This window comes from Nannospalax galili, unplaced genomic scaffold, assembly GCF_000622305.1.
Source record: "Nannospalax galili isolate Female #2095 unplaced genomic scaffold, S.galili_v1.0 scaffold413, whole genome shotgun sequence".
Classification (NCBI taxonomy): domain Eukaryota; kingdom Metazoa; phylum Chordata; class Mammalia; order Rodentia; family Spalacidae; genus Nannospalax; species Nannospalax galili.
In genome coordinates this window covers 1,362,969-1,386,673 of record NW_008333889.1, presented here as the reverse complement: position 1 = coordinate 1,386,673, position 23,705 = coordinate 1,362,969, and the positions used below count along the sequence as shown (strand labels likewise).

General features: G+C 41.1%; 1 protein-coding gene across 6 annotated transcripts in view; it reads left to right on the top strand.

Annotated features, from left to right (window-relative positions):
- Window positions 1-4,477: 4,477 nt before the first annotated feature.
- Window positions 4,478-23,705, top strand: part of Ptprz1 (protein tyrosine phosphatase receptor type Z1) — a 193,065-nt gene continuing 173,837 nt past the window's right edge. For all 6 annotated transcript variants that reach the window (XM_008828876.2, XM_008828878.2, XM_008828880.2 and 3 more), the window contains exon 1: window positions 4,478-4,900. In XM_008828876.2, coding sequence (XP_008827098.1) covers window positions 4,843-4,900 — 58 coding nt within the window. In that variant the 5' untranslated portion in view covers window positions 4,478-4,842. The remainder of the gene's footprint in view (window positions 4,901-23,705) is intronic.

Below are 23,705 nucleotides of genomic sequence, written 5' to 3'. Positions count from 1 at the left end.
TGTTATGCCTGTATGTATGTAAGCACACCCATGTCATGCAATGTCCATGGAGATCAGAAGAGAGCGTTGGATACACTAGAACTGGAGTTGATCACAGTTGTTAGCCATCTGCCATGTGAGTGCTGGGACCCGAACCATGTTCCTCTGCAAGAGCAGCCAGTGCTTTTAACCACTGAGCCATCTCTCTAGGCCTCAATATCTTAAGTTTAGTCTGAATTATTTTATAGAGTCATGACAAGACACTGATAGGATCAGTGAGTAACATGCCAGACTTTCCTCTCAATCACAATTCTGCCTCCTTCAGATGGGCTCAGGGGGCCAAATCCCTCTCAGTCCTAGAGTTCTCAAGGATACCCTGATAAAGACTTAGCAGGCTATCCAACTATACTCCTGAGAGTAACTGGAAGGAAAGATACAAAGCCCAGGGAAGTAAATAGAAGTTAACTATTAGGCAAATCCAAACAAAATTTCTGATTCAGCTGCAGAAAGAGAAATTCTCTTTGGTGCTTTCCAAAAATTCACTATATTACAAGAATACTAACTAGATGCCATTGTGACAACCAGATGGGAACAAAATTTGCAAGGTGCAAAACACAAGGTAAATCTATTCTCATAATCTAAAGCACACAGTTCATGTAAAATGAGATTTGCTTCTGAAAAAAATCATTTAATTACAAAAGCTATATTCTTCTAAAGAAATAACTATTACTTTATTAGCCTGCAGACATTTATTGATTCACTTACTGTTTTTCCTGAAATAGATATTTTAATGGCAATGGATAACAAGAAGCAATACATTCTAGGAACCAAACAAAGATGACTTGTTCCTGTCATGATGTAGCGGGCACAGATATTTTCCATCCCTTTATTCTTACATTTTCTTTAGTGAGTATACAATTTTCTATAGTATCATGGCACTTCATTGAATTTAAGCATTAAGCAGAGCAAGTATCTGATTTCCCACAGTCACATTTACCTGTATCCAAGTTAAGAGACATTTGGGGAATAATTTGTGGAGTAAAGAATCATAAACTGGGGATGGTGCACTTCTTTAATCCAGCACTCAGGAAGCAGAGGCAGGCAGATCTCTGTGAGGCTGAAGCCAGCCTGGTCTACGTATTGAGTTCCATGCCAGCTATGGCTGTAGGGAGAGCCTGTTTCAAAAAAGAAAGAAAGGTAAAGAAGAAATTTAACTTATGGAAATCTGGAGACCATGTAAATTTCATAACTGCAAATGAACAATCTTGAAATCAATTTTAAGATATACCAAGTTAGAATTATCTCATTTAGTAAATAAAATGCAGAATATTTTCTTTAATTTGAATTTCAGATAAGCAATAAGTTAAAAAAATTAGAAGTATGCTACAAGTATTCAATGAGAGTACACTAATGATCTCTTTGTAGTAAAAAAGATGTTTCATTATGCTGAAATTCTTCATTAAATATAATACATTGCAGCACACTAAAATTATTCATCAGTTGACATTTGAATTTATCTGGATACCTTCTGTTTTACCTACCAGAGTATGCAAAGACATTTTCTGGTGGCAATATTTTTCTCATCAGTTAGACTGTGAGTCTGTGATAGAGATGGTGACACTCATCCTTAGCAGTCCATGATACATAGTAGACACAAAGTGCAGAAGTGTGTTGAATGAGCAAATGTATGTGAACAAGAAAATATAAAACAGAAACCCAAAGTCTCTTCCCTCTATGAAAATTCTGAGTCTTGAAATACTTGGTAGTCCTCAGTTAAATAATCATTATCTCCCTCCAGAAATAGTCCTTACCCTGGTGGGTCCTGATGGCCTGATCCCTTCTCTCCGTTTCAACTTTTCACATTAAATGGTAGATCCTGAGACTGATAAAGTTCCTGGAGCTTAGGTTTATACAATATCCTCCAGGGGCATACGCAGATGATAATGAACTGAATCTATTTCACCAAGGTAAATGTCAGAAACTGGGAAACGTGATACAGCACGGCTCTGACACCCTTGCTCTTTTGATGTCTTCTGTTCTCCCACAGCTGGGCTGTTTCAGTGACCTACTTTTCAAGGACCTCAACTTCCAACACCACCATCATTCCTCAGAACTATCAGAATTATAACATGGTTCAGCTGTTTTTCCAGGTCAATTTTCTACTGTTCCTCAGTCTGGAGAACTGGTACATTCTGTTCCACATACAAACCTCAGTGCAGTAGACTGCCCTCTTCCAGTGGCTTTTGTGTCTTGGCAATTATCTTAACCATGAAACTGAATTATCAAGGACCATAGGTTCACCTCTCTTCTGAAGAAATCTTAGTTTCAACTGTGCCTTTGTCTGGTGATCCTACTTTAATAAAGACTACTGAAGTACCTTTTTAATAGGGTCAACAAAGGAGGATCTAACAGAGTGGCTGTTGTTATTGCGGGCTATTCTTCCAGGGCAGTAGAATAGCCTTAATAATTGGGATCTATTACACTACCCTACATTTCCTCTGTGTAAACTTAGCTTTTTATATTTTTTATGTTTATTTTTTTTCTAGGGCGGGGTATGCCACAGCATGTGAGTAAGAGAGAGGAGTAGAAGTGGGTTCTTACCTTCCAATGTGGGACCAGGGCATGGAACTCAGGTCAACAGTGTCGTCACCCTCTGAGCCATCTTGTAGGCCCAGATTCTTTATATAGTTGAAGTTCCTTTTGTGTTTCCCTGAGTGTTAGCATCCCGATGAAATGGCTTAGTTTTCAGGGACATGTTTCTCCACCAAAAAAATCAAGGCTTGCCATTGCATGAACTTTGCAGTCTGCTCAAGTGGATTTCATAACACTTGTGACATATGACATGTGACAAAAAACACGTGACATCTTTTTGTCCCCATTGATACTTCCCTGTTACACTTCCATACATAACTATACATCTCCCGGAACTCCAGCCCACATTTAATACACATTTCTCTGAACTTTCAGTTCATTTCTGGCGGATATACACATCTGTTGTTGCCTTAGCAAAAGTATTCAAAGTCTTCCTGTGTGGAAACTGTCAGTCCCCATTAAAATCTTACAAGATGTGTGACATTTCAAGGTCTATGCATGGGAAGAACAGGATCAAGGATCAACGTCTTAATATTGATATGTTCCTAAACAAACACTCCAATTCCAAAACCTGTAATTACATGACTCCAGTGCATTCTACATCACGATAACAAACTGCACCGTTAGCTCTGCACACTGAGCCGAGTGTTCAGAGGCTGTGGGAATTCTGTGAGAACTGGTGGTAACCGCTGAAACAGACTCCTCGGAACTCCACTTGGTATGCAACAAGCATTCTTTGAATCTTATAAAGCTACAGCGACGGCTTTGAGACAGTAACGGAACACAGCAGGAATACATGCTGTACGGATACATGCTTCAAACTGCGCAGAAGAGCACCAGGGATAATTCCAGTACTTGGTTTTCTGTGCCTTTAGATAGGACTCTTAAAAGGCTCCAAATTGGGTCTCTTAGTACAAAACGTATCGAAAGCTAAAAGATACCATGTATATGAAAATCTCAAGAATACTCAAGACTGGGTGTATTTAGGTTGTTGGGTCACACTGTCACCACTTTAAGTTGCCATCCTTTCATACGGATTTCAGCTTAATTCAGCAAACAGTTCAGGAACACCTATTGAATATTTCCCCTACTGTGTCGGGAACTGAGGGTATAGCTCTTACAGTCTCTCTGCAAATACAGACACCACCATAGAAACAAGCAATTGACGTGCCCAGCTCTGAGGCAGCACAAGGTGTGCATTATATTTCTTTTGTGTATTCTTCAATCAACTAATTAAAAACTCTTCCTGCAAGAGCACCCAGTGTAAAGAGGCACTTGGGTCCACAGCAGTGTTGCAAGTTCCCTACAGCTGTGCACAGCATGCAGTGTGATTGGGGTCCAGGGAAGGGTCATCTCGGGATGGACCTGTCACAACAAAGGCTGGAGATTAGTGGAGTTAACTGTCTTCCTTGTAATGGGGTCTGGAACTACTTCAGTTACTTGTTAATTGTCTACCCCCCAGGAGCCCTCACCCCCTTCTGATGGGACTTTCTTGGCATCTCCAGAGAGGGGAAAAATTTTTTTTTGAAAGACTTTCCCAAGGGAGAAGCTCAAAGGTCAGTCCCCCAGCTGTGCGGGACAACTGGGGAGTCCGGCCTCCTCTTGTGTCTTCCCAAGGGATGAAAAACTCTTAATGAAGAGACCCTTTTCTCCATCAAGATCCTAAACCCCAGCTGGATCCACTCACTCCAGAACTGGAGACACCTCCACCGGCACAGGGACCGGGACCAGCCGGGATCAGCCACGCCCCTCCTCCAGCCCTCGCCCCTCCGCCTGCTCCCGACCCTGGCCCAGCCGCGCGCCTGCCCCCGCCCCGGGCCCAGCCGCGCGCGCCCCTGCGTCCCCGGCCCCGCCCCAGCGCGCGCCCAGCCCCCCCCCCGAGCGCGTCTCCGCACTTTCGCGCGTGCCCAGCCCTGAGCGCGTTCCCGCATCCCCGCGCACGCCCAGCCCCAAGCGCTCAGACCTCCGCTGCCGCTGCCAGCGCAGGAGAGGACAGCGTCCCGCCCGCCGCAACCCGGCGCGTAGCCAGGGATCCATCTCCGCCGCCCGCAGCATCGTCCTCCTCTCTCCTCTTCTCTCTCTCCTCTTTCCCGTCTCTCTCTCTCTCTCTCTCTCTCTCTCTCTCTCTCTCTCTCTCTCTCTCTCTCTCTTTCTGTCGCTCGTTCACCCAGACCCTGGCTGGTCACCCTCGTCCCCAGAGTCGGCGTCCCCACCCTCTCCACCCGGACCTGCATCCCGGCGGCCGGCGAGGGGCCGCGCATCCGGCTGGAGATGCGAATCCTGCCGCGCTTCCTCACGGGCGTCCAGCTGCTCTGCGTGTGTCGCCTGGGTGAGTGACAGGACCTCGGCTGGGCTGCCGCGCGGGACCCGTCCGCAGCTGGGGAGGCACCAGGAGGGAGAAGGGAGGGTCACCCCGGATCCCAAGGTGTCACTCGCGCGGGCTGTGCTGCCGCCACCTGCCGGGGCCCCCGGAACCCGGTGGCCGCGGAGTCAGGGTGCCAGCCCGCGTGCTCCCCTTCTCCCTGTTGCACACTGTGGAAATAGCCTTGTCGTCCCACTTAAGATGAAGAATAAGGAAAATAGTACAGAGGTGACGAGGGGCTGCGACCTCCACACGCATTTATTTGTACTGAGACTTGAAGGGAAAATACACGTGTCTGACGGGAGTTAAGCGACGTACCTGGAAGCTACGGTGCACAGCACCGACCCGACTTTTCTGTGGTTCTATGCTTTCAATTTAGGCACGCTCAAGTCCAGACTTTAAAAAAAAGTTTCAATCAAAATCCCTATCTACATTCAACTCCCCACACCCCCTGACCCCCGCTCCCCCGGGCCAGAGAGGAGGGCTGCAAGTGATGGGTTGGCCTGGGATCCAGCTGGCTTTCACCGCTGGCCTTCCTCCTTAAACACAAGTGAAATGGATGTTGCTCTCTGCAATCGCCAGTTTACATAATCTGGGATGTAGTTTTAGGTTTCCAGTAGTTTCCGAGTCAGGAAAAAATAAATTTAAAAAAAAGTGAGGAAATTGAGGTTCTTTATTTTTTTTTAATTATTTTATTACAGAAAGCTGTAGTGGGTCTGTCCCCTCCCCTCCACCCTCAATTCTAAATGGGGATTTTTTTAACCAGGACAGAATGTTAAGTGTGGTTTGGAGTCCTTAATCTTTAAATTACAAAGTGCGTCTCTCCGTCTGTGAGCGTACCTGCTTAGCTCTTATCAGCCCGATCATCTGGCTTTTTACATTGTAGATTGTTCATAGTAAGAGATATATTAATCTTGAATTTTCATCCGATGGATGGCGCTGCTCAGGGCGCCATGGTCTTTGCAAGCTGAAGTCATTCCCAGGTCTGACTAATGAGAATTGTGTCGCCACTGTGGTGATGATTGCCTGTCACTGACACATTCATTGACATAACTCAAATTTCCAAAGCCTCCTGAAAGCGCTCCGGGCTGGGCTGGCTGATGCATGTGCACAGTGAGGTGAGCCTGAGACTCCCTAGGTTTGCCTGGCTCTGAAAACTTGGAGTTGTGAAGTCAGAAAGATGTTATTTAAAGTGCTTTTCAAGCACACACCTGTTGAATTTACAGTTCCATATTCTGGTTATAGATGGTTTAACAACAAAGCCAGGTTCTCTTAATACTTTAATCATTTTTAAGTAAATTTCACTGTATTAAGGAAGCAAATTACAATATTGCTTTGTACCTCATCAAGAGTATGCCTAGTGTACATTAGGAATGTTTTAATTGAGAATAATCAATTGTCATACAATTTATCTGTTTAAAGTGTACAGCTGGGTGATATTTAGTATACTCTCAAAGCCATGTGCCTTCCCTGGTATCTAACCCAGGTTGCTATAATCATCTGTCCATGCATATTACCTGTCATTTCCTATTCTCCTGATCTACTTTCTGTCTCTATAGATGTGCCTGTTCTGGAAATTTTATCTGAATGGAATCATGCAGCATGCAGCCTTTTAAGTCTGGCTTTGTTCACTTAGCATGATGTTCTCAAAGTTTACTCTTGTCATAAATGGAATAGCACCTCATTCCTTTTTATGACTAAATAGTATTCCATTGTGTGCAAATAACACATTTCAAAGTTGTTGGTTTCTATTTTCCCTCAGTAAGTCAGTATTATAGTCTGTTTAGGGTTACATAAATTTGGGCTTATTGACCATTTTAACTCTTTTTAAAATTTTTATTTATTTTTATGTTTTTATGAGTATGAGTGTTATGCCTGCATGTGTGTAAGTGCACCTTTGTCATGCAGTGCCCACAGAGAACAGAAGAGGGCCTTGGATCCCCTGGAACTGGAGTTACAGACAGTTGTTAGCCTTCATGTGGGTGCTGGGATTCGAACCTAGGTCTTCTGCAAGAATAGCTAGTGCTCTTTACTGCTAAGCCATCTCTCTAGCACCAGACATTTTAACTCCTTTAAAAACAAAATTTAAGGGAAAAAGGATTGAATTTATTGTTTGACTATTGCAAGTTTCTGTATAAACATTGAATCTAAGCCCATGAACTGGAACTAAAGTGTGTGTTGTTTTTTTGTGAGACTAAAAATGATTGTTTTTGAATCCCACATCATTTCAATAAAGTTGGCCTTTGGCATTGCTGCCAACAGGCTGACTTGGGAACACTAGCAACCTCAAGTGGGATGGACATACAGATCTTGGTGTGGTGTATTGGGGAAACTGAGGCACACTATCTACACATGAAAAACTCAGTCCTCCTGTGATTCTTTCTCCCTTCACACATATATCAGTGCTTGTAGGTGTGTTTACTCATCTTCAGTGTCCTGGGAACTGTCCAGCTACACTGTCACCCATAACAGGTACTTAGTAGAGGTCTGAGGACTGGCGGAGGGTACTATGTGGAGTGACCACTCTGATACAGTTTGAGCATTAGACTGCCATTTTAACCCTTATCCAGGAACACATCGTTCACTAAAGTATTCATTGCTTACACCTAAGAACATCTTTGTCATCAGGACAGTATTACTTTTGTGTCCCAAGTATCCTGATGGTTTGAATCAGGCAGATAAGTCCATTGGCTTTCTCATAAGGAAGCTGGACTGTGGGTCATGGAAGAGAGTGAGATACTTGAAAAACCTTTGAGGAATCATCCCCCCCCCCCCACTCATGAGACCTCAAGATCTCTGAACTGAGTTGAAGTGCTGTATGGTACTCAAATTTCATAGACATACTGTCATTAAATGTGTAATGAATCTGGTTCTAAACTACCTAGTCATGTCTTTCTGATGAAGGAGCCACATTGAAAATGCATCATACTCGGGGCTGGAGAGATGGCAGTTAAGTGCACTGACTGCTCTTGCAGAGGACCAGGCTTTGATTCCCAGCACCCACATGGCGGCTACGAACCGTCCTTAACTCCAGTTCCAGGGGAATCCAAAACCCTCTTCTGACCTCCGTGGCATTGCACAACATGGGTGCACTCACTTACATGCAGGCAATACACTCATACACATAAAATTAAAAAAAATATTTAAAAAAATGTATCATATTCTGGTTAGGTTGACCATTTTGTGAGGCTAGACCTGCAGCCAAGACTGTTTGGGCAGTACAAATTAGATTTGATAAGGCTTAAGGAAAAATAATAGAGGGCATGAAGTGAGGGGTAGGAGGTCGGGGTGGATCTGAAAGCAGAGGGGAGAGGCTTCTGAATATGATCAAAATGCAGTGTGTGAAATTCTCAAAGAATCAATAAAGAGAAAAATGAACAAACAAAACAATGCGTCATACCTAAGACCCCTGGGGGAATTGATGACTACAGGCATTATGGGTTTGGAGCCAGTGGCTTCCATCCATTGTTACTCTCAGTTAGGTCAATTTGTCCTCTTCAGAAAATCATACAACAAAGGTAAATTACTCATGTTTACCCCAAATAATAAGTATCTCTACTCATAAAATCCATTGCCTTTAATAAGCATGATCTTGAGACCAGCCTGTGCTTTGCATCTCCCTCTCTGCAAAGCATGGTGGCTCTCACCAGGGAAAATCGATCCATCGGTGAATTCATACCTGCTCTCAGGTCTGCACTAGAGAGTAAGGATATTGCTTAAATTTTTTATGTTGTGAGAATTTTGCTTCTGGCAAAAAAAAATTCAGGTTCTTCTGGGTGCACAAGCTGTTTCCCCATTCCCCATAGCTGGAGAGCTGAGTGGCGTCTGCCCTAAGAGCTGGGACTGAGTGCTACTCTGATGACATCTCAGACTGTGGCCTGGAAATGGACACCTCTGTCTGAAGGAAGGGTTTGGTGGAGAGGATGAGCTTTTTGCTTTACTGATTAATGTATTTACCTGCTGCAGTCCCTGGGAGCATCTGTCCATTTTCTCATTTCCTTTTCCCCATCTAATGTTCTGCAGATGAAGACACAGATGTAGAGAAGTCAAACAATGTGTCTGGCATCACGCTGCCTGGTCAGTCTTTGTTTCTTCTGACTACGGATTTTTTTTAAAGACAAGATCTCATGTTGCCTAGGCTGGCTTCAAGTTTGCTTTGTAGCCAAAGACAACCTTGAATTAATCTTTCTGCCGCCACCTGGCAAGACTGGTATAACAGGCAGGCACCACCAGGTCCTGCTTCTTCTGTTTTCACTTGGAATATCCATTTCCTGTTGGAATTTACTAACTTCCACTGGATGGAACTCTGCCTTTCAGTTCTGCTTGCTTTTTTAAGATGCCCTTGTGACTTTTTTGTGTGTTCCCATATTATATTTTGTTTTATTTTTAAAAATTTAAACATGTTTATTATTTTTTTAGGTAACAGTACTCCTGTGCTCAACACCATCTTGAAATTGTGACAGATGCTTATGGTCCTATAGTGATAGCAGCCTGCCCAGGCTACTCTAACAACTTACTCATTTCCATTGCTGATGTCTACTCAGACTGAGAGGTCAGCAGTGTGTAACCACTGAGTCCTGACTCTCATGCAATTCAGCCAATCTGATTCAATCCCCACACTGAAGACCTAAAAATCTCACTTTTATGACTATGATCCCAACACTTGAGAAGCTGAGGCTGGAGGATTGCTGTGAATTCAAGGTCAATTCAAGCTACATAATGAGTTCCAAGCCAACACTGTGTTCTGCAAACTAAAACCATGTCTCAAAACAATAACAAAAGCCAGAAAATAAATCAGTCCCCATAATTGAAAAACCAAAACTTTAAGATACATTTTTCCATTCACAACCTGTTGAAAGAAACTGATTTTTCCAATTATCTGTAATATGTTAACTCTCAAGTATTTTAAAATGTTTCTCACTCCACCAACAATACTAATAGTGAAAGGGGCAATTTATAGTTCTAATATATATATTAGACTATACACACACACACACACACACACACACACACACAAAGGGCAGTGTGGACACAGAGCATTCCCATCACTTGGAAAATACACTGAACAGGGATGGGGAGATGGCACAGATGGAAAGCAATTGCCTTGAAAGCATGAGGGCCTGAATTCAGATTCCCACCGCCTTTGTAAAAGCCAGATATGCAAGCACGTGCCTGTAATCCTAGTGCTGTCAAGATGAGAGGCAGAGACAGGTGAATCCCTGGAGCTTCTATTCAGCCAGTCTAGTCTACTTGGAAAAGCTCCAGGCCAAAGAGAGGTCCAGTCTCAAAAGGTGGGTGGTGCTTGAGTAATGACATCTGAGGTTATCCTTGGACCTCCACACCCACACCTGGACAATGTGTGTAACAGGCATACCTCCCTCCACATACAAAAAAATTCATGGAACATCACTGCTTTAGGACAACAATAAAAACATCATAGAAAGCAACAATTGGTCATCTTTAAGAAAAACTGTCAACTCATTACAGAAAGTTATTAAAATTATTTGAAGTACTGATACATGATAGTTTTTTCTAGACTGCAATACATCACCTATACAGACATCCCAGAGACATTAGTACAACAGCAGTAGGTGAAGAAAGGTGACTTTGTGACCCTTATAAACTGGGATTGAACAGCTGGTGGTTTGTGTGTGAGTGATTGCTAGCACAGCACATTTTCCATAACTTGTCTTATCATACACTATATTGTTTTACAATACATCCTTCTGTCTCCCCCACTGGACCAGCTTCTTCATAGGGACAAAGGCTGCATGGCATTCATAATTGGCTTCTTAGACTTAGCACCTAGAGGACATGCTTAATCTTAGAGAGAGGATACCATGAATCTTCTCACACAGTGTTAGCCTTTTGCTATTGAGCTCAATCAATTTCTGTTGGTCTTTCTTTGGATTCTGATCCTAAGCTAAGAGTTTGCTCAGCATTTAAATACTCTGACCTGTTCAGCAGTAATGCCATTTTGGCACCAGAACATTACTTTCATTGGTTCTCTCAGAAATGCTTCTAAGAATCATCTAGACCCAGACACTATGTATAAAAAATAAAACTCCTATGATTAATACTGTAGGAATGGTCTTGAGTGAGCATTTAATTGTGGATGAGTTGACATCAGTGAACTTGGATATGTCACAGGGACTCAGGACATGAAGCCAGTGAGTGTGCTGCTCATTTGCTAGGGAGGAGAGGGCAAGAGAGATAAAGGGTGGTCAGTAATAAAAAATGAAGGATCTTGAATCCACAGGACAGTATTTTCCATCAGTGAAAAGCCATAGTATTGAATAAATCCTCTCTAGTCAAATAAATAATGAACAATTGGTGGCACAAGACAATTCTGAACACAAAACAAAGAAAGAAAAGGATGGGAAGCACAGTGGGATCTTGGGAAGGGTGTGTTTCTGGAGTTTTACTGACTCCTAGAGATGAAGTGTAGCACCCAACTTAGCCCTACTCATAGCCTGTGCTCAGTGAATATTTGAATGGAGCTGAATTTACGGGTGATGAAGCTTGGGGCAGGTTAGACATCCTCACAAGGATCAAAAGCAGAAATTAAGGAAATTTGCTCTTTTGTTATGCTGTTTGCCTGATGTTCTTACTAACCTCCTCCTCCCTTCTTTCCCTCTCTCCCTCCCTCCTTTTTTTTTGTTTTTGTTTTTGTTTTTTTGGTTTTTTTTTTTTTGGTCTTTTTGAGTCAGGGTCTCCCTGTAGCCCCAGCTGGCCCGGAACTCACTTTGCAGTGAGCTGGCCTTGAACTCACAGACATCTGCCCCTATCTATGTCTCCTGAGTGCTAGTACCTCCCTACTTAAAAAAAAAATTTCCTCCTTTCTCTTCACTTCCCTTGAGCATGTATTTAAAATAATCAAATAAACTTGGAGCATTTCCTCAGCATCTTGATGAAGAGTTTGATAGGGAGGAAATTGATGTTATTTAATGTCATTAGTAAAAATATTTTTACTTTGTTAATATAATTTGGAGGGCTTGGTAGTTAGAATAAATTTTAAAGTATGGGTTAACAGATGCTGCTAGAAATTTCAGTATGTTAAAATGGGCTGATTGCCTTTTAGTCCTTCAGATATTTACTCATAGATATTAAAATAATCTCAGTTATTAGGGGTCTTGGTTAATGTGAAATTTCTGGTCTGATTGAATCAGCATGAGTCATTTCATGTGTACATTAAGAAGACATACATTTTATAAGTTTCTTTGGAAATTTGTTCTTATGTATTTGAAAAAAATGATTTATTAGTATGAAGAAGGGTGTTTGGTGAAAGGATTGTAAGCATGACTAGGCTACAGGTAGCTTCCATTCTTGAGAATCATTCTGTCCTCTCTTTTGCCTTTCTCCTTAGCATTTATTCCATAATTTTATGTTCCTTTGCTGTTGCTACCTGACCTAAACTTGGATCTTGATACTAGGGCTTTTCTTTGCTGATTAAGTCAATATATTGACTAGGAATAAATGAAAAACTGTTCTTTTAAATATTTTTTTATTTATTATTTTTAATTTTTGTATATGGGTGTAGTGCCTGCATGTAGGTAAGTGCACCCATGTCTTGCAATGCCCTTAAGGTCAGAAGAGGCTGTCGGATCCCCTGGAACTAGAGTTATAGACAGTTGTTAGCTGCCATGTGGGTGCTGGGAATTGAACCTGGGTCTTCTGCAAGAACAGTCAGTGTTCTTAACTGCTGAGCTACCTCTCCAACCCCGAAAAACTGTTCTTTAAACAAAGTGACCTTTTAAAGAAGAGATCATGTTTCCCACAAGAGTCCCAAATACATTCTGAGAAAATGCTGGGCAGATACAAGTAACCTTCTTGATGTTCCTGTCATCATTTGATTAAAATTAATTTCTGTAGCTAAATTGTCACCGATTTTCATCTACATAGTTTCTTGACTAGGACATTTAAAGTTGTCTCCTGTCACACAGAGTTGTACAAAATCAACATCTACTCATAGGAGCCATCAGGACGTCACTGAGAAGCATGTAGATAATATCGTTATGTACATGTATGTGTCCCTGAAAAAATGTTGACAGGCCTTGACAAGGTCAGGAGTTCTCGGTCCTGGTTGCATGGACTTGCCTGGTGTTATGGGTTGAGTGTGTGCTTCCCCTCCAGAAGTCTGTGTTGAATCCCTGTTAAAACAGAGGTATCTGGAGATGATGAGGCCTTTGTAGATAGGTCAGGAGGTTCAAGCTGTCATAACTGGAATTATTGCCTTTTCCCCCCTGTGGAAACACAGCATAAGACAGTCATCTGCAAGGCAGAAAGTTTTCATCAAAAATCAAATCTCTCAGTCCCTCAATGTTGGACTTTGCAGCTTTTCAAAACTGTAAGAGGCCAGAGGCCAGGCCTGATGACACATGCCTTTAATCCTAGCACTCAGGTGGTAGAGGCAGGTGAGTCTCTATGAGATCAAGTCCAGTCTAGTCTACATACTGAGTTCTAAGACATCTGGGACTACAGGGTGACCCTGTCTCAAAACAACAACAACAACAACAAACAACAACAAAAACAGAACTGAAATACCTGTTGTTTTAGCCACCAAGACTATGGTATTTTGTTATAGCACCTGGGATAATCAATGCACATAAATAATTTCTAACCAAGTACATCATAGCATCTGAGTGATGTGATCAAGTAGGGATGTTTTCTTAAAATACCCCAGGTGATTGCAGGACACAGGCAGGGTTTAAAAACCAAAGATCTAGGCCAACCTCATGACACTACTAATCTTAGTTCATTTTTTCTTCAGGTAGAGATTTTGGCAAGTTTCATACTATGCTAAAACAAAGCGACTTCCACAGGACAAAGGCCCTGGAAAAAGTCCTGTCCCTCCCTCTTCTTAAGGTAGTTTCAGTTTCAGTGTAACCCCAGAAGGAGGGTGGACTATAGTGGCTGACCTCATAGCCTGCAAGTGAGACTTCGGGACACAAGACAGTCTTGGAGCGGGTCCAGAGGTTCAAGTTTATCGGCAAGTCAGAGGACAAATGAACCAGCTTTAGAGATAGAGGCCTCAAAGGCCGTTTGAAAAGACGCGAGTGTATCTTATCTTTCCTTTTGCCAATGATGCACATTCTTGTTATTCCCTATTCTTGTTTCTTCATGCATAATTCGATAGAACTAGCTGTTTTCTACTATAAATTAGATACAAAATTTAGCTATAGTTTTCATTTCATCTATTTTATGTGTTATTTCTAAGCTACAATTATTTGTCAATGTATAAATGTATTATAAATTATAAATGAATAAGGTTTATAAATAAAATATAAATTAGTTATCAGGTCTCGACTGTTCTGGTTTTACTGAACTTGCAAATCACTAATAACTCCATTTAAGAGATAATGAAGAACTTTCCTGGAGTGTCAAATCACCTCTTCAATACGTTTAATTGTCAATAATAATAACGTAAGCAGGAATCAATGCAGTGAATTTTTATTGAGCACCATCCTTCAGACATCTACCAGTTAGCTAAACCTTCACAATATATAATAGCTCCTGAGGAGGCCAGAGTTTGCAGAGAATGGATTGTGTGGGGACATATTTAGCTTTTCATATCTGGGAAGATGGAGTTTGTTATAGACCTTGCTGGCAGGATGGATAAGGAAGTTTTGGGGGGTCACTGGGGGGAAAATAGCATCAGGGCCAAAAATGACATATACAGACTCATAAAGGATCATCAGATCATGGGCACTGGGGGACGGAAAATTTAGGAGGGATTGCATAGTAGTGGAAATTCTCAAATAGTAGGTAAAATTTCCAATAGCTGATTGGACATATAGGTTTGGAACCTATATTTATTCATATATAATGAACAGTGAATTTACTTGAGAAGAGCTGTGTTTTTTAAATTATTAGTGTATGTGTGGTACATGTGTGTATGCATGTATGATTGCCTATGTAGGTTGCTTGCCTATGTGGGCACATGTGGAAGCCAGAGATGATGTTAAGACGTCTTTTGAGACCGGATCTCTCACTCATACTAGGGATTACCCTTTTAGCTAGATTGTCTCCAAGGATCTACCTGTCTCTATCTCCCCACCCCCAGTGTTGGGGTCATAAACACTGCACCTGAATTTTATATGGGTGCTGGGGATCTTAATGCAGATCCTTATGCTTGTGCAGCAAGAACTTTCCCCACTGAGCCATCTCCCTAGCTCAGGTCTGTAGCTACTAAGAGTCAACTCGGGTATCAGAGGTCAGGTTATAGAAGCAAACTAACACAGGGAATTAGGCTGTTTCAAAGGAAAAGTTTGTTTGATTATTGGAGCATGAAAGCACCGTACAATCCTTCTCATATAGTGCTTGGGAATCTAACAAACACTTTGAAGTGCATTACTTCACTTGATTGATTTAACTATAGTTGGTATGTTTGATAAGATATATGTCCATTCTCTAAAAGAACAGGCATGGGTGATCCTCAAAGAAGGGACTGCCTCAGGGCAGCAAGGAACTTGGAGAGTCAGAGAAATATTCAAGAAAGAGAAATGTAGGCAGTGATCATGGACAATTCTTCAGGAGTCGACTTGGAAGCAAAGGGAGAGACATTGCAGATTACAGCTTGAAGCTTGCATGTTAATTGAATAGTAAAACTAAATCTGTTAACATGAAACATAGACGTTGAAGCTAGCTAGACATTTCCTCCCAGCTGATTAACTGAGTGTCCTGCCTAGCAGTTATAAGAAGTGCTGCTGCTTAAAATGACACAGTTTTGTATAAAACATATCATAATTTTACCAAAACAGTCTTTTTAAGGATAGAAGACTCTGAGCAGATTGGTAGCATCAAGCTCATCTGCAGAGCCTGCCTCAAAACTGTTCAGTCCGTCCACCTTGAGGGCCCCTGTGTGTGTCTTTCCTACAATGATCATAGGCTTTCCTGTAGCTTTGCAGCCAGTGAGGGGGTGGCCTTTTTTGTCAGTGAGTTCAAATGGATTCAAGTCTATCATTTTCATCTCTCATAAACTAGTATGTTTGTAAATTCTTTACAATTTGGGTCTTACATTAAAAACAGAGCAGTGGGAAACAATTCCTGGAACAAGCTCTGCATTTTGCTTTGAAGTTGATTTTACCTAACCTGGGCAGGGAGGAAGGGAGGGAGCCAATGAAACACTGCTTGTCCGAGCACATGCAGAGCTCAGAGGACAAGCTCAGGTAACTTTCCCTGCCAACCATTTCGTTGGACATTAAAGTCTCTCGTTTTTTGTTTGCTGTTTCATAAGCCTGGCTGGCTGACACACACACTTCCAGGAACTCCCCTGTCTCTGCCTTCCATTGTGTGGCAGGAGCACTGAGCTTACAGACATGCTACTGTTAACATGGGTTCTAGAAATTCAAACTCGGGCCCTCACGCTTGCACAGTATGTGCTTACCCAATGTGCCATCTCCCCAGCCTAATGGCTGTGTTGTTAATCATTGAGCAATATAATAGGATTGTATTACCTATTGTATATCCCTGTAAGACATACTTATGATACATGAAGTGGTAAAAAGATGACTCATTTGGTTTAGGAAAGGGAGAAAGTGGCATGAAACCCCAATTGTGAGTCTATTTTTTCCACAGGTAATGAAAATGTAAGCATTTTTTCTATATGTAATAAAAACATATAGATACATTTTGTGTCATATAAGTGTTGATTGCAAGACTAATGCCTATTAAAAATACGATTCAATGTATTAGTCATTACACATTTTGTTGAAGTCAAATTTCTTTTGATGACTTTCAGAATGGGAGGCAGCATACAATGTTCATGTATACTATAAATATATGTACATGTAGACATACATATAAATGTCTAAGTAAATGAGGGTTTATAAATTCATGTATATATATGTATGTTTCCTGCTGTTCAACAGATACTCCTTTATTTTAAGCATTAAGATAATGTATGTTTTGTGAAGACTATTAAATTTAATTATAGCACATATTTTAATACTTTTGAGCTGGCTTTTCCCTGGGTCCAACATAAGGACAGAAAGAATGACCCTTTCTTCCTGTGACCTGAGTCAGTGTTGTCCACAGGAGCTTCAGTTAGCTCAATGGACTCTTTTCAGCAGCTGCATTGAGGAGTTACTGTGTGCTTCGTGCTTGGCTTGGACTTATTGATGCTTTCTGTCTTGGAGGACCTAATCTAGCAACAGATAGAACTATAACCTGGTGGAACTACATCAGGATAGAGGATAATAAAATATATGTCAGATGTTGGAATCTGATTTGAAGTTTGTGCAAAATCAAAAAAAGGAGAGACAAAACAAATATGTGAGTACACTTTGTTAAGTGTTGTGAGCATGTAAACAGCACCTCTTCCTTTTCAATGGAATCATTTCCTGTTTCATTTCATAACAAGGCCTTTTTTGTATTCCTCCACCTTTTTCATACTAAGAAACTAAAAAGCCTACATTACTTATTTTAGATCATTTACTTAAGATCCTGAGTAGTTCGCTGAGCTTTGCAGCTCTACTCTGAAATACATTTAGCTCTCAGTAATCCATCTATCCAATTCAAAATAACTGTGTAACCAGGAAAAAGTACAAGCAAAACATGTAAGCTGACACCGTGTTCTTGTACATTCAGTTCCATAGTTAGTGCTAAGAACATGTCACGTAATTTGCACAATTAAACCTGTTCCATCATGAGACCCAGCTGTTGACGGTGGGAGCTGCTGTCCTATGACAAAGGTAAATTCTGGGTGCTGAGTGCTAAAATTTTAAACAGTGAGTTAGCATGCATAGGAGTCCCAGCTTTTTGAAGAATTGTGAACACAGGAAGCACTGCTGTCTTCAAAATGGATTGCTGTGAAGGAAGCATGAAGAGTGAAATCACATTTAATTAGACCAAAAGTAGCTAAGGCATGCTGCCCTGAAATCCTTTAAGATGCAGCTCACTCTGGGCTCTGTCTGTCGCACAAGAAAGTACTCAGACATGCCTCCTTCTTGACAGTGATTCCAACTTATTTTCCTGCTAATCCTTCAGCACTTTCTAACTATTCAGCATTCTTGGCAGAATTCATTAAAACACAACATGTTTCCATGTTCCCAAGTAAATTCTAAATTTTATACCAACCCCCCTACCTGCGGTAAAATGCTCATAAGAAAGCTTTCAGGTTCACTACTTGGAAGAATCTTCTTAGAACATCCTCTTTTCTACATTTTAAAATTAAAATCCTACAGCATCTGTCAATTTGGAGGGTAAAATCTTTCTGCTTTTATAAATAAGAGATTAAATAGTACTAGACATGGCATTCAGGCAAGCAAAGATGAAATATTCAACCAAATCACCTCTACTGTAATCGTAGCCTATAAACCCTTTTCCCAGGAGGCAGGTTGGGTCTTCTGCTGGCAAAGTGTGCATCTGCACAAGTTTTTACTTATAAATACATGGGGAATGCTGACTGTTGGGAGTCTTTTGGATGATAGCTCACAGTCTGATGGTGATTTGTTTGGGTGATTGCACTGCTAGAGAAAACTAACTGAAAATAGGTCATCAAGAAAAAATTGATACAGTCTTTTTGTGTGGAAGTAATTATGCTTGACTATTGTACTGTAAGAGACTGAACTATGCTGTTTCAATGAGAAAATACTAAGATGTCACATGTAAACTTTAGAGTCGAAGTCTCTACTTATTAACTCTCATGTGATTCTTAAAAGAACTCAATAACAAGAAATGAAAAGTTTTTGTCCATATGACATAGGTCCGTACATAAAAACCAAAACATAGATGGGAAGTTCCACTAGTAAATGCAATCAACCCAGAGCTATGAAAATAACAACAAATCTGCCTGCCACCGACCGAGGACATGTAAATAATTCAGTGAGCATTTTATGGTTATTACCTGACATAAATCATTGTTCTTCCAAGGCCAATGTTAAAGACTTTTTTTTGCAAGTGTGTAGCAACAGGTGTTAGAATACTTTGAAAGTCTTGTGTCCTAAGAGGAGGACTTTCCTTTCATGGTATTCTTTCTATAATTCTAAGAAAGAAATTCTTTTGCAACTGACTTCAGTAGTGAAGTACAGTGAGACTTCACAGTGAGGGATGGTAAACTTTTTAACCATGGAAACCTTTAAGGAACATAAAAATGTTTATGTCACTCATCATTGGGAAGGACACATAGTAGATTCCTGTAACTTTTGATGTCCTATGATGTACTTTCAGGGCATAGAAGATGCTTCAAAAACTGAATGGAGGCTACCTACCTGACTTTCCTTGAATCCTTACGCATTGCTTCTTCCTTTTGACTCAAACTTTTCATCCTTTTGTGGTAGCTTTTGGCCTCTTGCTTCACTAGTCATCTTTTATATCCTCTGTGTAACCTTCCATAGCATCACTGTTCCCTCATGGATCATCACTCCCTCAAGGTACAACATTCACACTGCATTTCAGTTGTTTCTGTAACTTGCTTTTGCTTGAGGAAACTTGATTTCATTTTGCGCTGGGCAGTTAAGACTTCTTGCCTAGTAGTAGGTGTCCAGTAATTCTCTGTGGTCTGCATGAGTGAAGTTCATTCCAAAACAATTACATTAAAGATGAAAACTATAATCTATCCTTTAAAAATGTCTTTTTAATGTGTATGAGTGTATTGCCTACATGTAGATAGGTGCACCCTGTCATGCAATGCCTGCATGTAGATAGGTGCACCCATGTCATGCAACACCCTCCTACAAGGGTGTCGGATTCCCTGGAACTGGATTTTTGGATGGTTGTTAGCCACCACATGGGTGCTGAGAACTGAACCTCGGTCTTCTGCAAGGGTAGTCAGTGCTCTTGACCACTGAGCCATCTCTCCAGCCCCTGAAACTAGAGTCTTAATCTTTTAGTCTTACATGGCCCTACCACCTCAGCTCTCAGGATGTTCTTTAGCAGACTAAGAAAATCAGGATCCCATTTTCAGCACTGAGAATTAGAATTCACTTCACCCTCAAGTTCACTCAATCCCTCCTATTTTCCAAAAGGTAAAACTAAAAGTAGGTCAATCAAATCACAATCTTGTTTTAACAGGTCCAAGAGTCTATATAGATTTTGAACCGAATTGGCACGCAATCACGGACAGCTTCCTAAGGGCTTTTAAAAACTCAGCATTCAGAGTTTTAAGAAAGAAAATTAACCGATTAGAATAGAGCACAATGGTGAATGCAGAAGGGAAGAAAGATGGCTGGCCAGGAACATGAGAGAAAGAGCACTATAAGTTCTTTTATTCTCTATAGCGGTGGGAGAATCTACTTTTTGGCCTGCACAGCGGATGCACCATTTCTTTGGGTAAGTTTTCCCTGTGTTTCCTGTCAAGCTAGGGTTTTAATGAAACAAAACGATACCGGATCCCTCTCACTAACACCTCTTCATCCCTCCAACATCCCAGTCAGTGCCAGCCAAGAGAATTTCTCGCAGCTTCTTTTATCCCTTTTTACCAAGAACAAGATCTGAGATATGTGAGATCCTGTTTGATTCAAGCTTGGAGAAAGTACTGTGTGTCTCACAATTGTTGGCTACCTGTGGCTGTCAATAGCTGTATTGTCAGTACTTTGTCCTGGGTCTGATACTTAAAAAATTTCAAGCAGCTTAAAGGACTTATAGAATAAAAGTTGTTTTTCTTAGAACAGAGAGCTGGTGTTCTTGATATTTCAAAGTCTTTATAAAGTCAGAATAACACATTTGTGCTCTGTTCCGCTTTGGGGACTCCAAGAGGTGTTCTAAAACCATATACTTAGTGTCAAAACTTGATTTCTTCTTTTTGAATTGCTGTCATTGTGCCTGTAGTAAAGCTGGAGAGGTCTCAATGAGAAACGTAAAACAAGAGATGAATACAAACAAAAGTCCATCAAGCCAGGCCATATGTTTAGCAGAATACTCCAGAAGTTGGTGTTCTGCCCACAAAAATGACTTGTAAGACTGACAGACAGCTAGATTTCACACAGATTTCTATGAGCAACAGGAGTCCGTAAAGAAGAAAGTGCAACTCAGAAATACTCATCTTGAACAGAAAAAGACAAAAAAATCGGCTAAAATATGCAACCACACTAAAAAATATTCATTATTTTCAACTTAGTGTGAATTGGACTAATATTGAACTACAGGTGATTAAGAACTTACTTTGGGAAATTTTTGTTTAATGTGTTCAAATGCAACCACTATAATTTTAAGGAATATAAATGAAGAGAAAATAACTCATTTGAGGGAAATAATTATAATACTCAGATGAAAAATCAAAAAAGAAGATTGCTTGATGAAATAGCAACACTTTATAAAATATTAACTAGACAATTTTAAGTTTAAAAGCTATCATTTCATTAAATAATTGCTAAACCAGCAATATTTAATCTAATGAAAATTGCCAAATAGCTATAAGCAATGATTAAGGCTTCTATGGAACTTTATTTGGGAAAAATCAGATTTTAAGACAGAATAATACAGGGAATGAGTTAAATTGTTGAAGTTTTAAAATTATGAACACAGGGAGGAATTTTCTAGGCTTAACATGAATTTTTAATGGAGGAATATCTTCATTCTGCTTTTGAAAGACTTTAGCTTTTTACTTATTCAGAAGAAATACGAAGGGCTGGAGAGATGACTCAGTGGTTAAGAGGATTGGCTGCTCTTGCAGAGGACCCAGATTTGGTTCCCATCACCCACATCGTGGCTAACAACCATCTGTAACTCCAGTTCCAGGAGATCCAACACCCTCTTTTGCCCTCCTCAAACACTGCATGCACAGATGTACTTAACATGCATGCAGGCAAAACACTCATACACATAAAATAAAAATAAATATATTGAAAAAAAGAAATATGAGGGCTGGAGGGATGGCTCAATGGTTAAGAGCAGTTGCTGCTCCTCCAGGGGACCCTGATTCCATTCCCAACACCAATATTGAGGCTAACAAACTGTCTTTAACGTGGGTACCAGGGAATCCAACACCCTCTTCTGACCTCTGAGGGCACTGAATGCTTGAGGGCTGCTAGTCTAGTGTTTGCAGCAGGGAACAAGGGAGCCTGTCTCAAGCAAGGTAGGAGGCCAGAACCAACATCCGAGGCCATCCTCTGACTTCTACACAAATCCCGTGGTATGAGCATGCCCACATTTACACATTCATTCTCACACGCATAAACATGCATATACACATGCACACGCACATCAAAAATGAAACAAAACAATATTCCTTCCTTGACTTGTGCTTCATTTCTGGCCTTCAAGGTACTGCCTTTTGGAAAGAATTTTCCACACTTGACATCTGCATTTTTCCCCTTCAATTTACTCTTGAGCCTGTAATAAATAAGAAACTGTTTCTATCACAGCAACCTTCCCTGATCAATCTCACCAGGGCTCCCTTCACAGTGTTATATGTGGTGGTCAGTGTTCTTTGTCATTGCTTCGTAAATAAGAAACTGTTTCTATCACAGCAACCTTCCCTGATCAATCTCACCAGTGCTCCCTTCACATTGTTTTATGTGGTGGTCAGTGTTGTCATTGCTTCATTCCCAACACCAATATTGAGGCTAACAAACTGTCTTTAACGTGGGTACCAGGGAATCCAACACCCTCTTCTGACCTCTGAGGGCACTGAATGCTTGAGGGCTGCTAGTCTAGTGTTTGCAGCAGGGAACAAGGGAGCCTGTCTCAAGCAAGGTAGGAGGCCAGAACCAACATCCGAGGCCATCCTCTGACTTCTACACAAATCCCGTGGTATGAGCATGCCCACATTTACACATTCATTCTCACACGCATAAACATGCATATACACATGCACACGCACATCAAAAATGAAACAAAACAATATTCCTTCCTTGACTTGTGCTTCATTTCTGGCCTTCAAGGTACTGCCTTTTGGAAAGAATTTTCCACACTTGACATCTGCATTTTTCCCCTTCATTTTACTCTTGAGCCTGTAATAAATAAGAAACTGTTTCTATCACAGCAACCTTCCCTGATCAATCTCACCAGGGCTCCCTTCACAGTGTTATATGTGGTGGTCAGTGTTCTTTGTCATTGCTTCGCTGAGCTACAAACCGCTTTTGACAGTTCTCCCATTGTAATTCTGGAGACGCTTTGTTCCCTTCACTTCCAGAATGTCTCCGGAGCCCTGTTTGCTGCTGTCTCACTGCCACCTCTTCACTGTTGTTCTTTTGATTCCTTCTCATCACCTCAGTCCTAAACATTAGAGTTCCCAAAACTCATGCCTGGGTCCATGCTATGGTTTGGAGCCTAAATGACCCCCAAAGACCTGTGTGTTAAAGGCTTGGTCCCCAGCCTATGCAGTGTTGGAGAGTGAGGGAACTTATATGGGTGATAAGTTACATCACTGGGGGCATGGCTTCACAGGGATACTTGAACTCCCCTTCTCTTCCTCTCCTTTGCTTCCTCTTTCCCATAAAAGAAGCAGATTGCTCTGCACTTGATTCCTGCTTGTGCACTGCCTGGCCACAGGCCCAGAGCAATGGAACCAACTGACCATAGACTTAAACTTTTCAAACTGTATGTCAAAATAAATCTTTCTTTATTTAAAGTTGATCACCTCAGTTATAATAATGGAAAGCTGGTTGACACAGACTGCTTCTGTTTTCTGTCTGCGTACTTGCCTGACTATCTCATCCTTATAGTTCCTGTGTCAATGTCTATGAAATTTAAATATCCATGACTGAACTCTTATCTGAACTTCATAATAATATATTCTACTATCTATTTAAATAGTCAGTATGCTTCAATTTGATCTACTGATCTGCTTCCCATTCGAACTCCTAACTTCTGTTGTGTTCCTTTCTGAAGT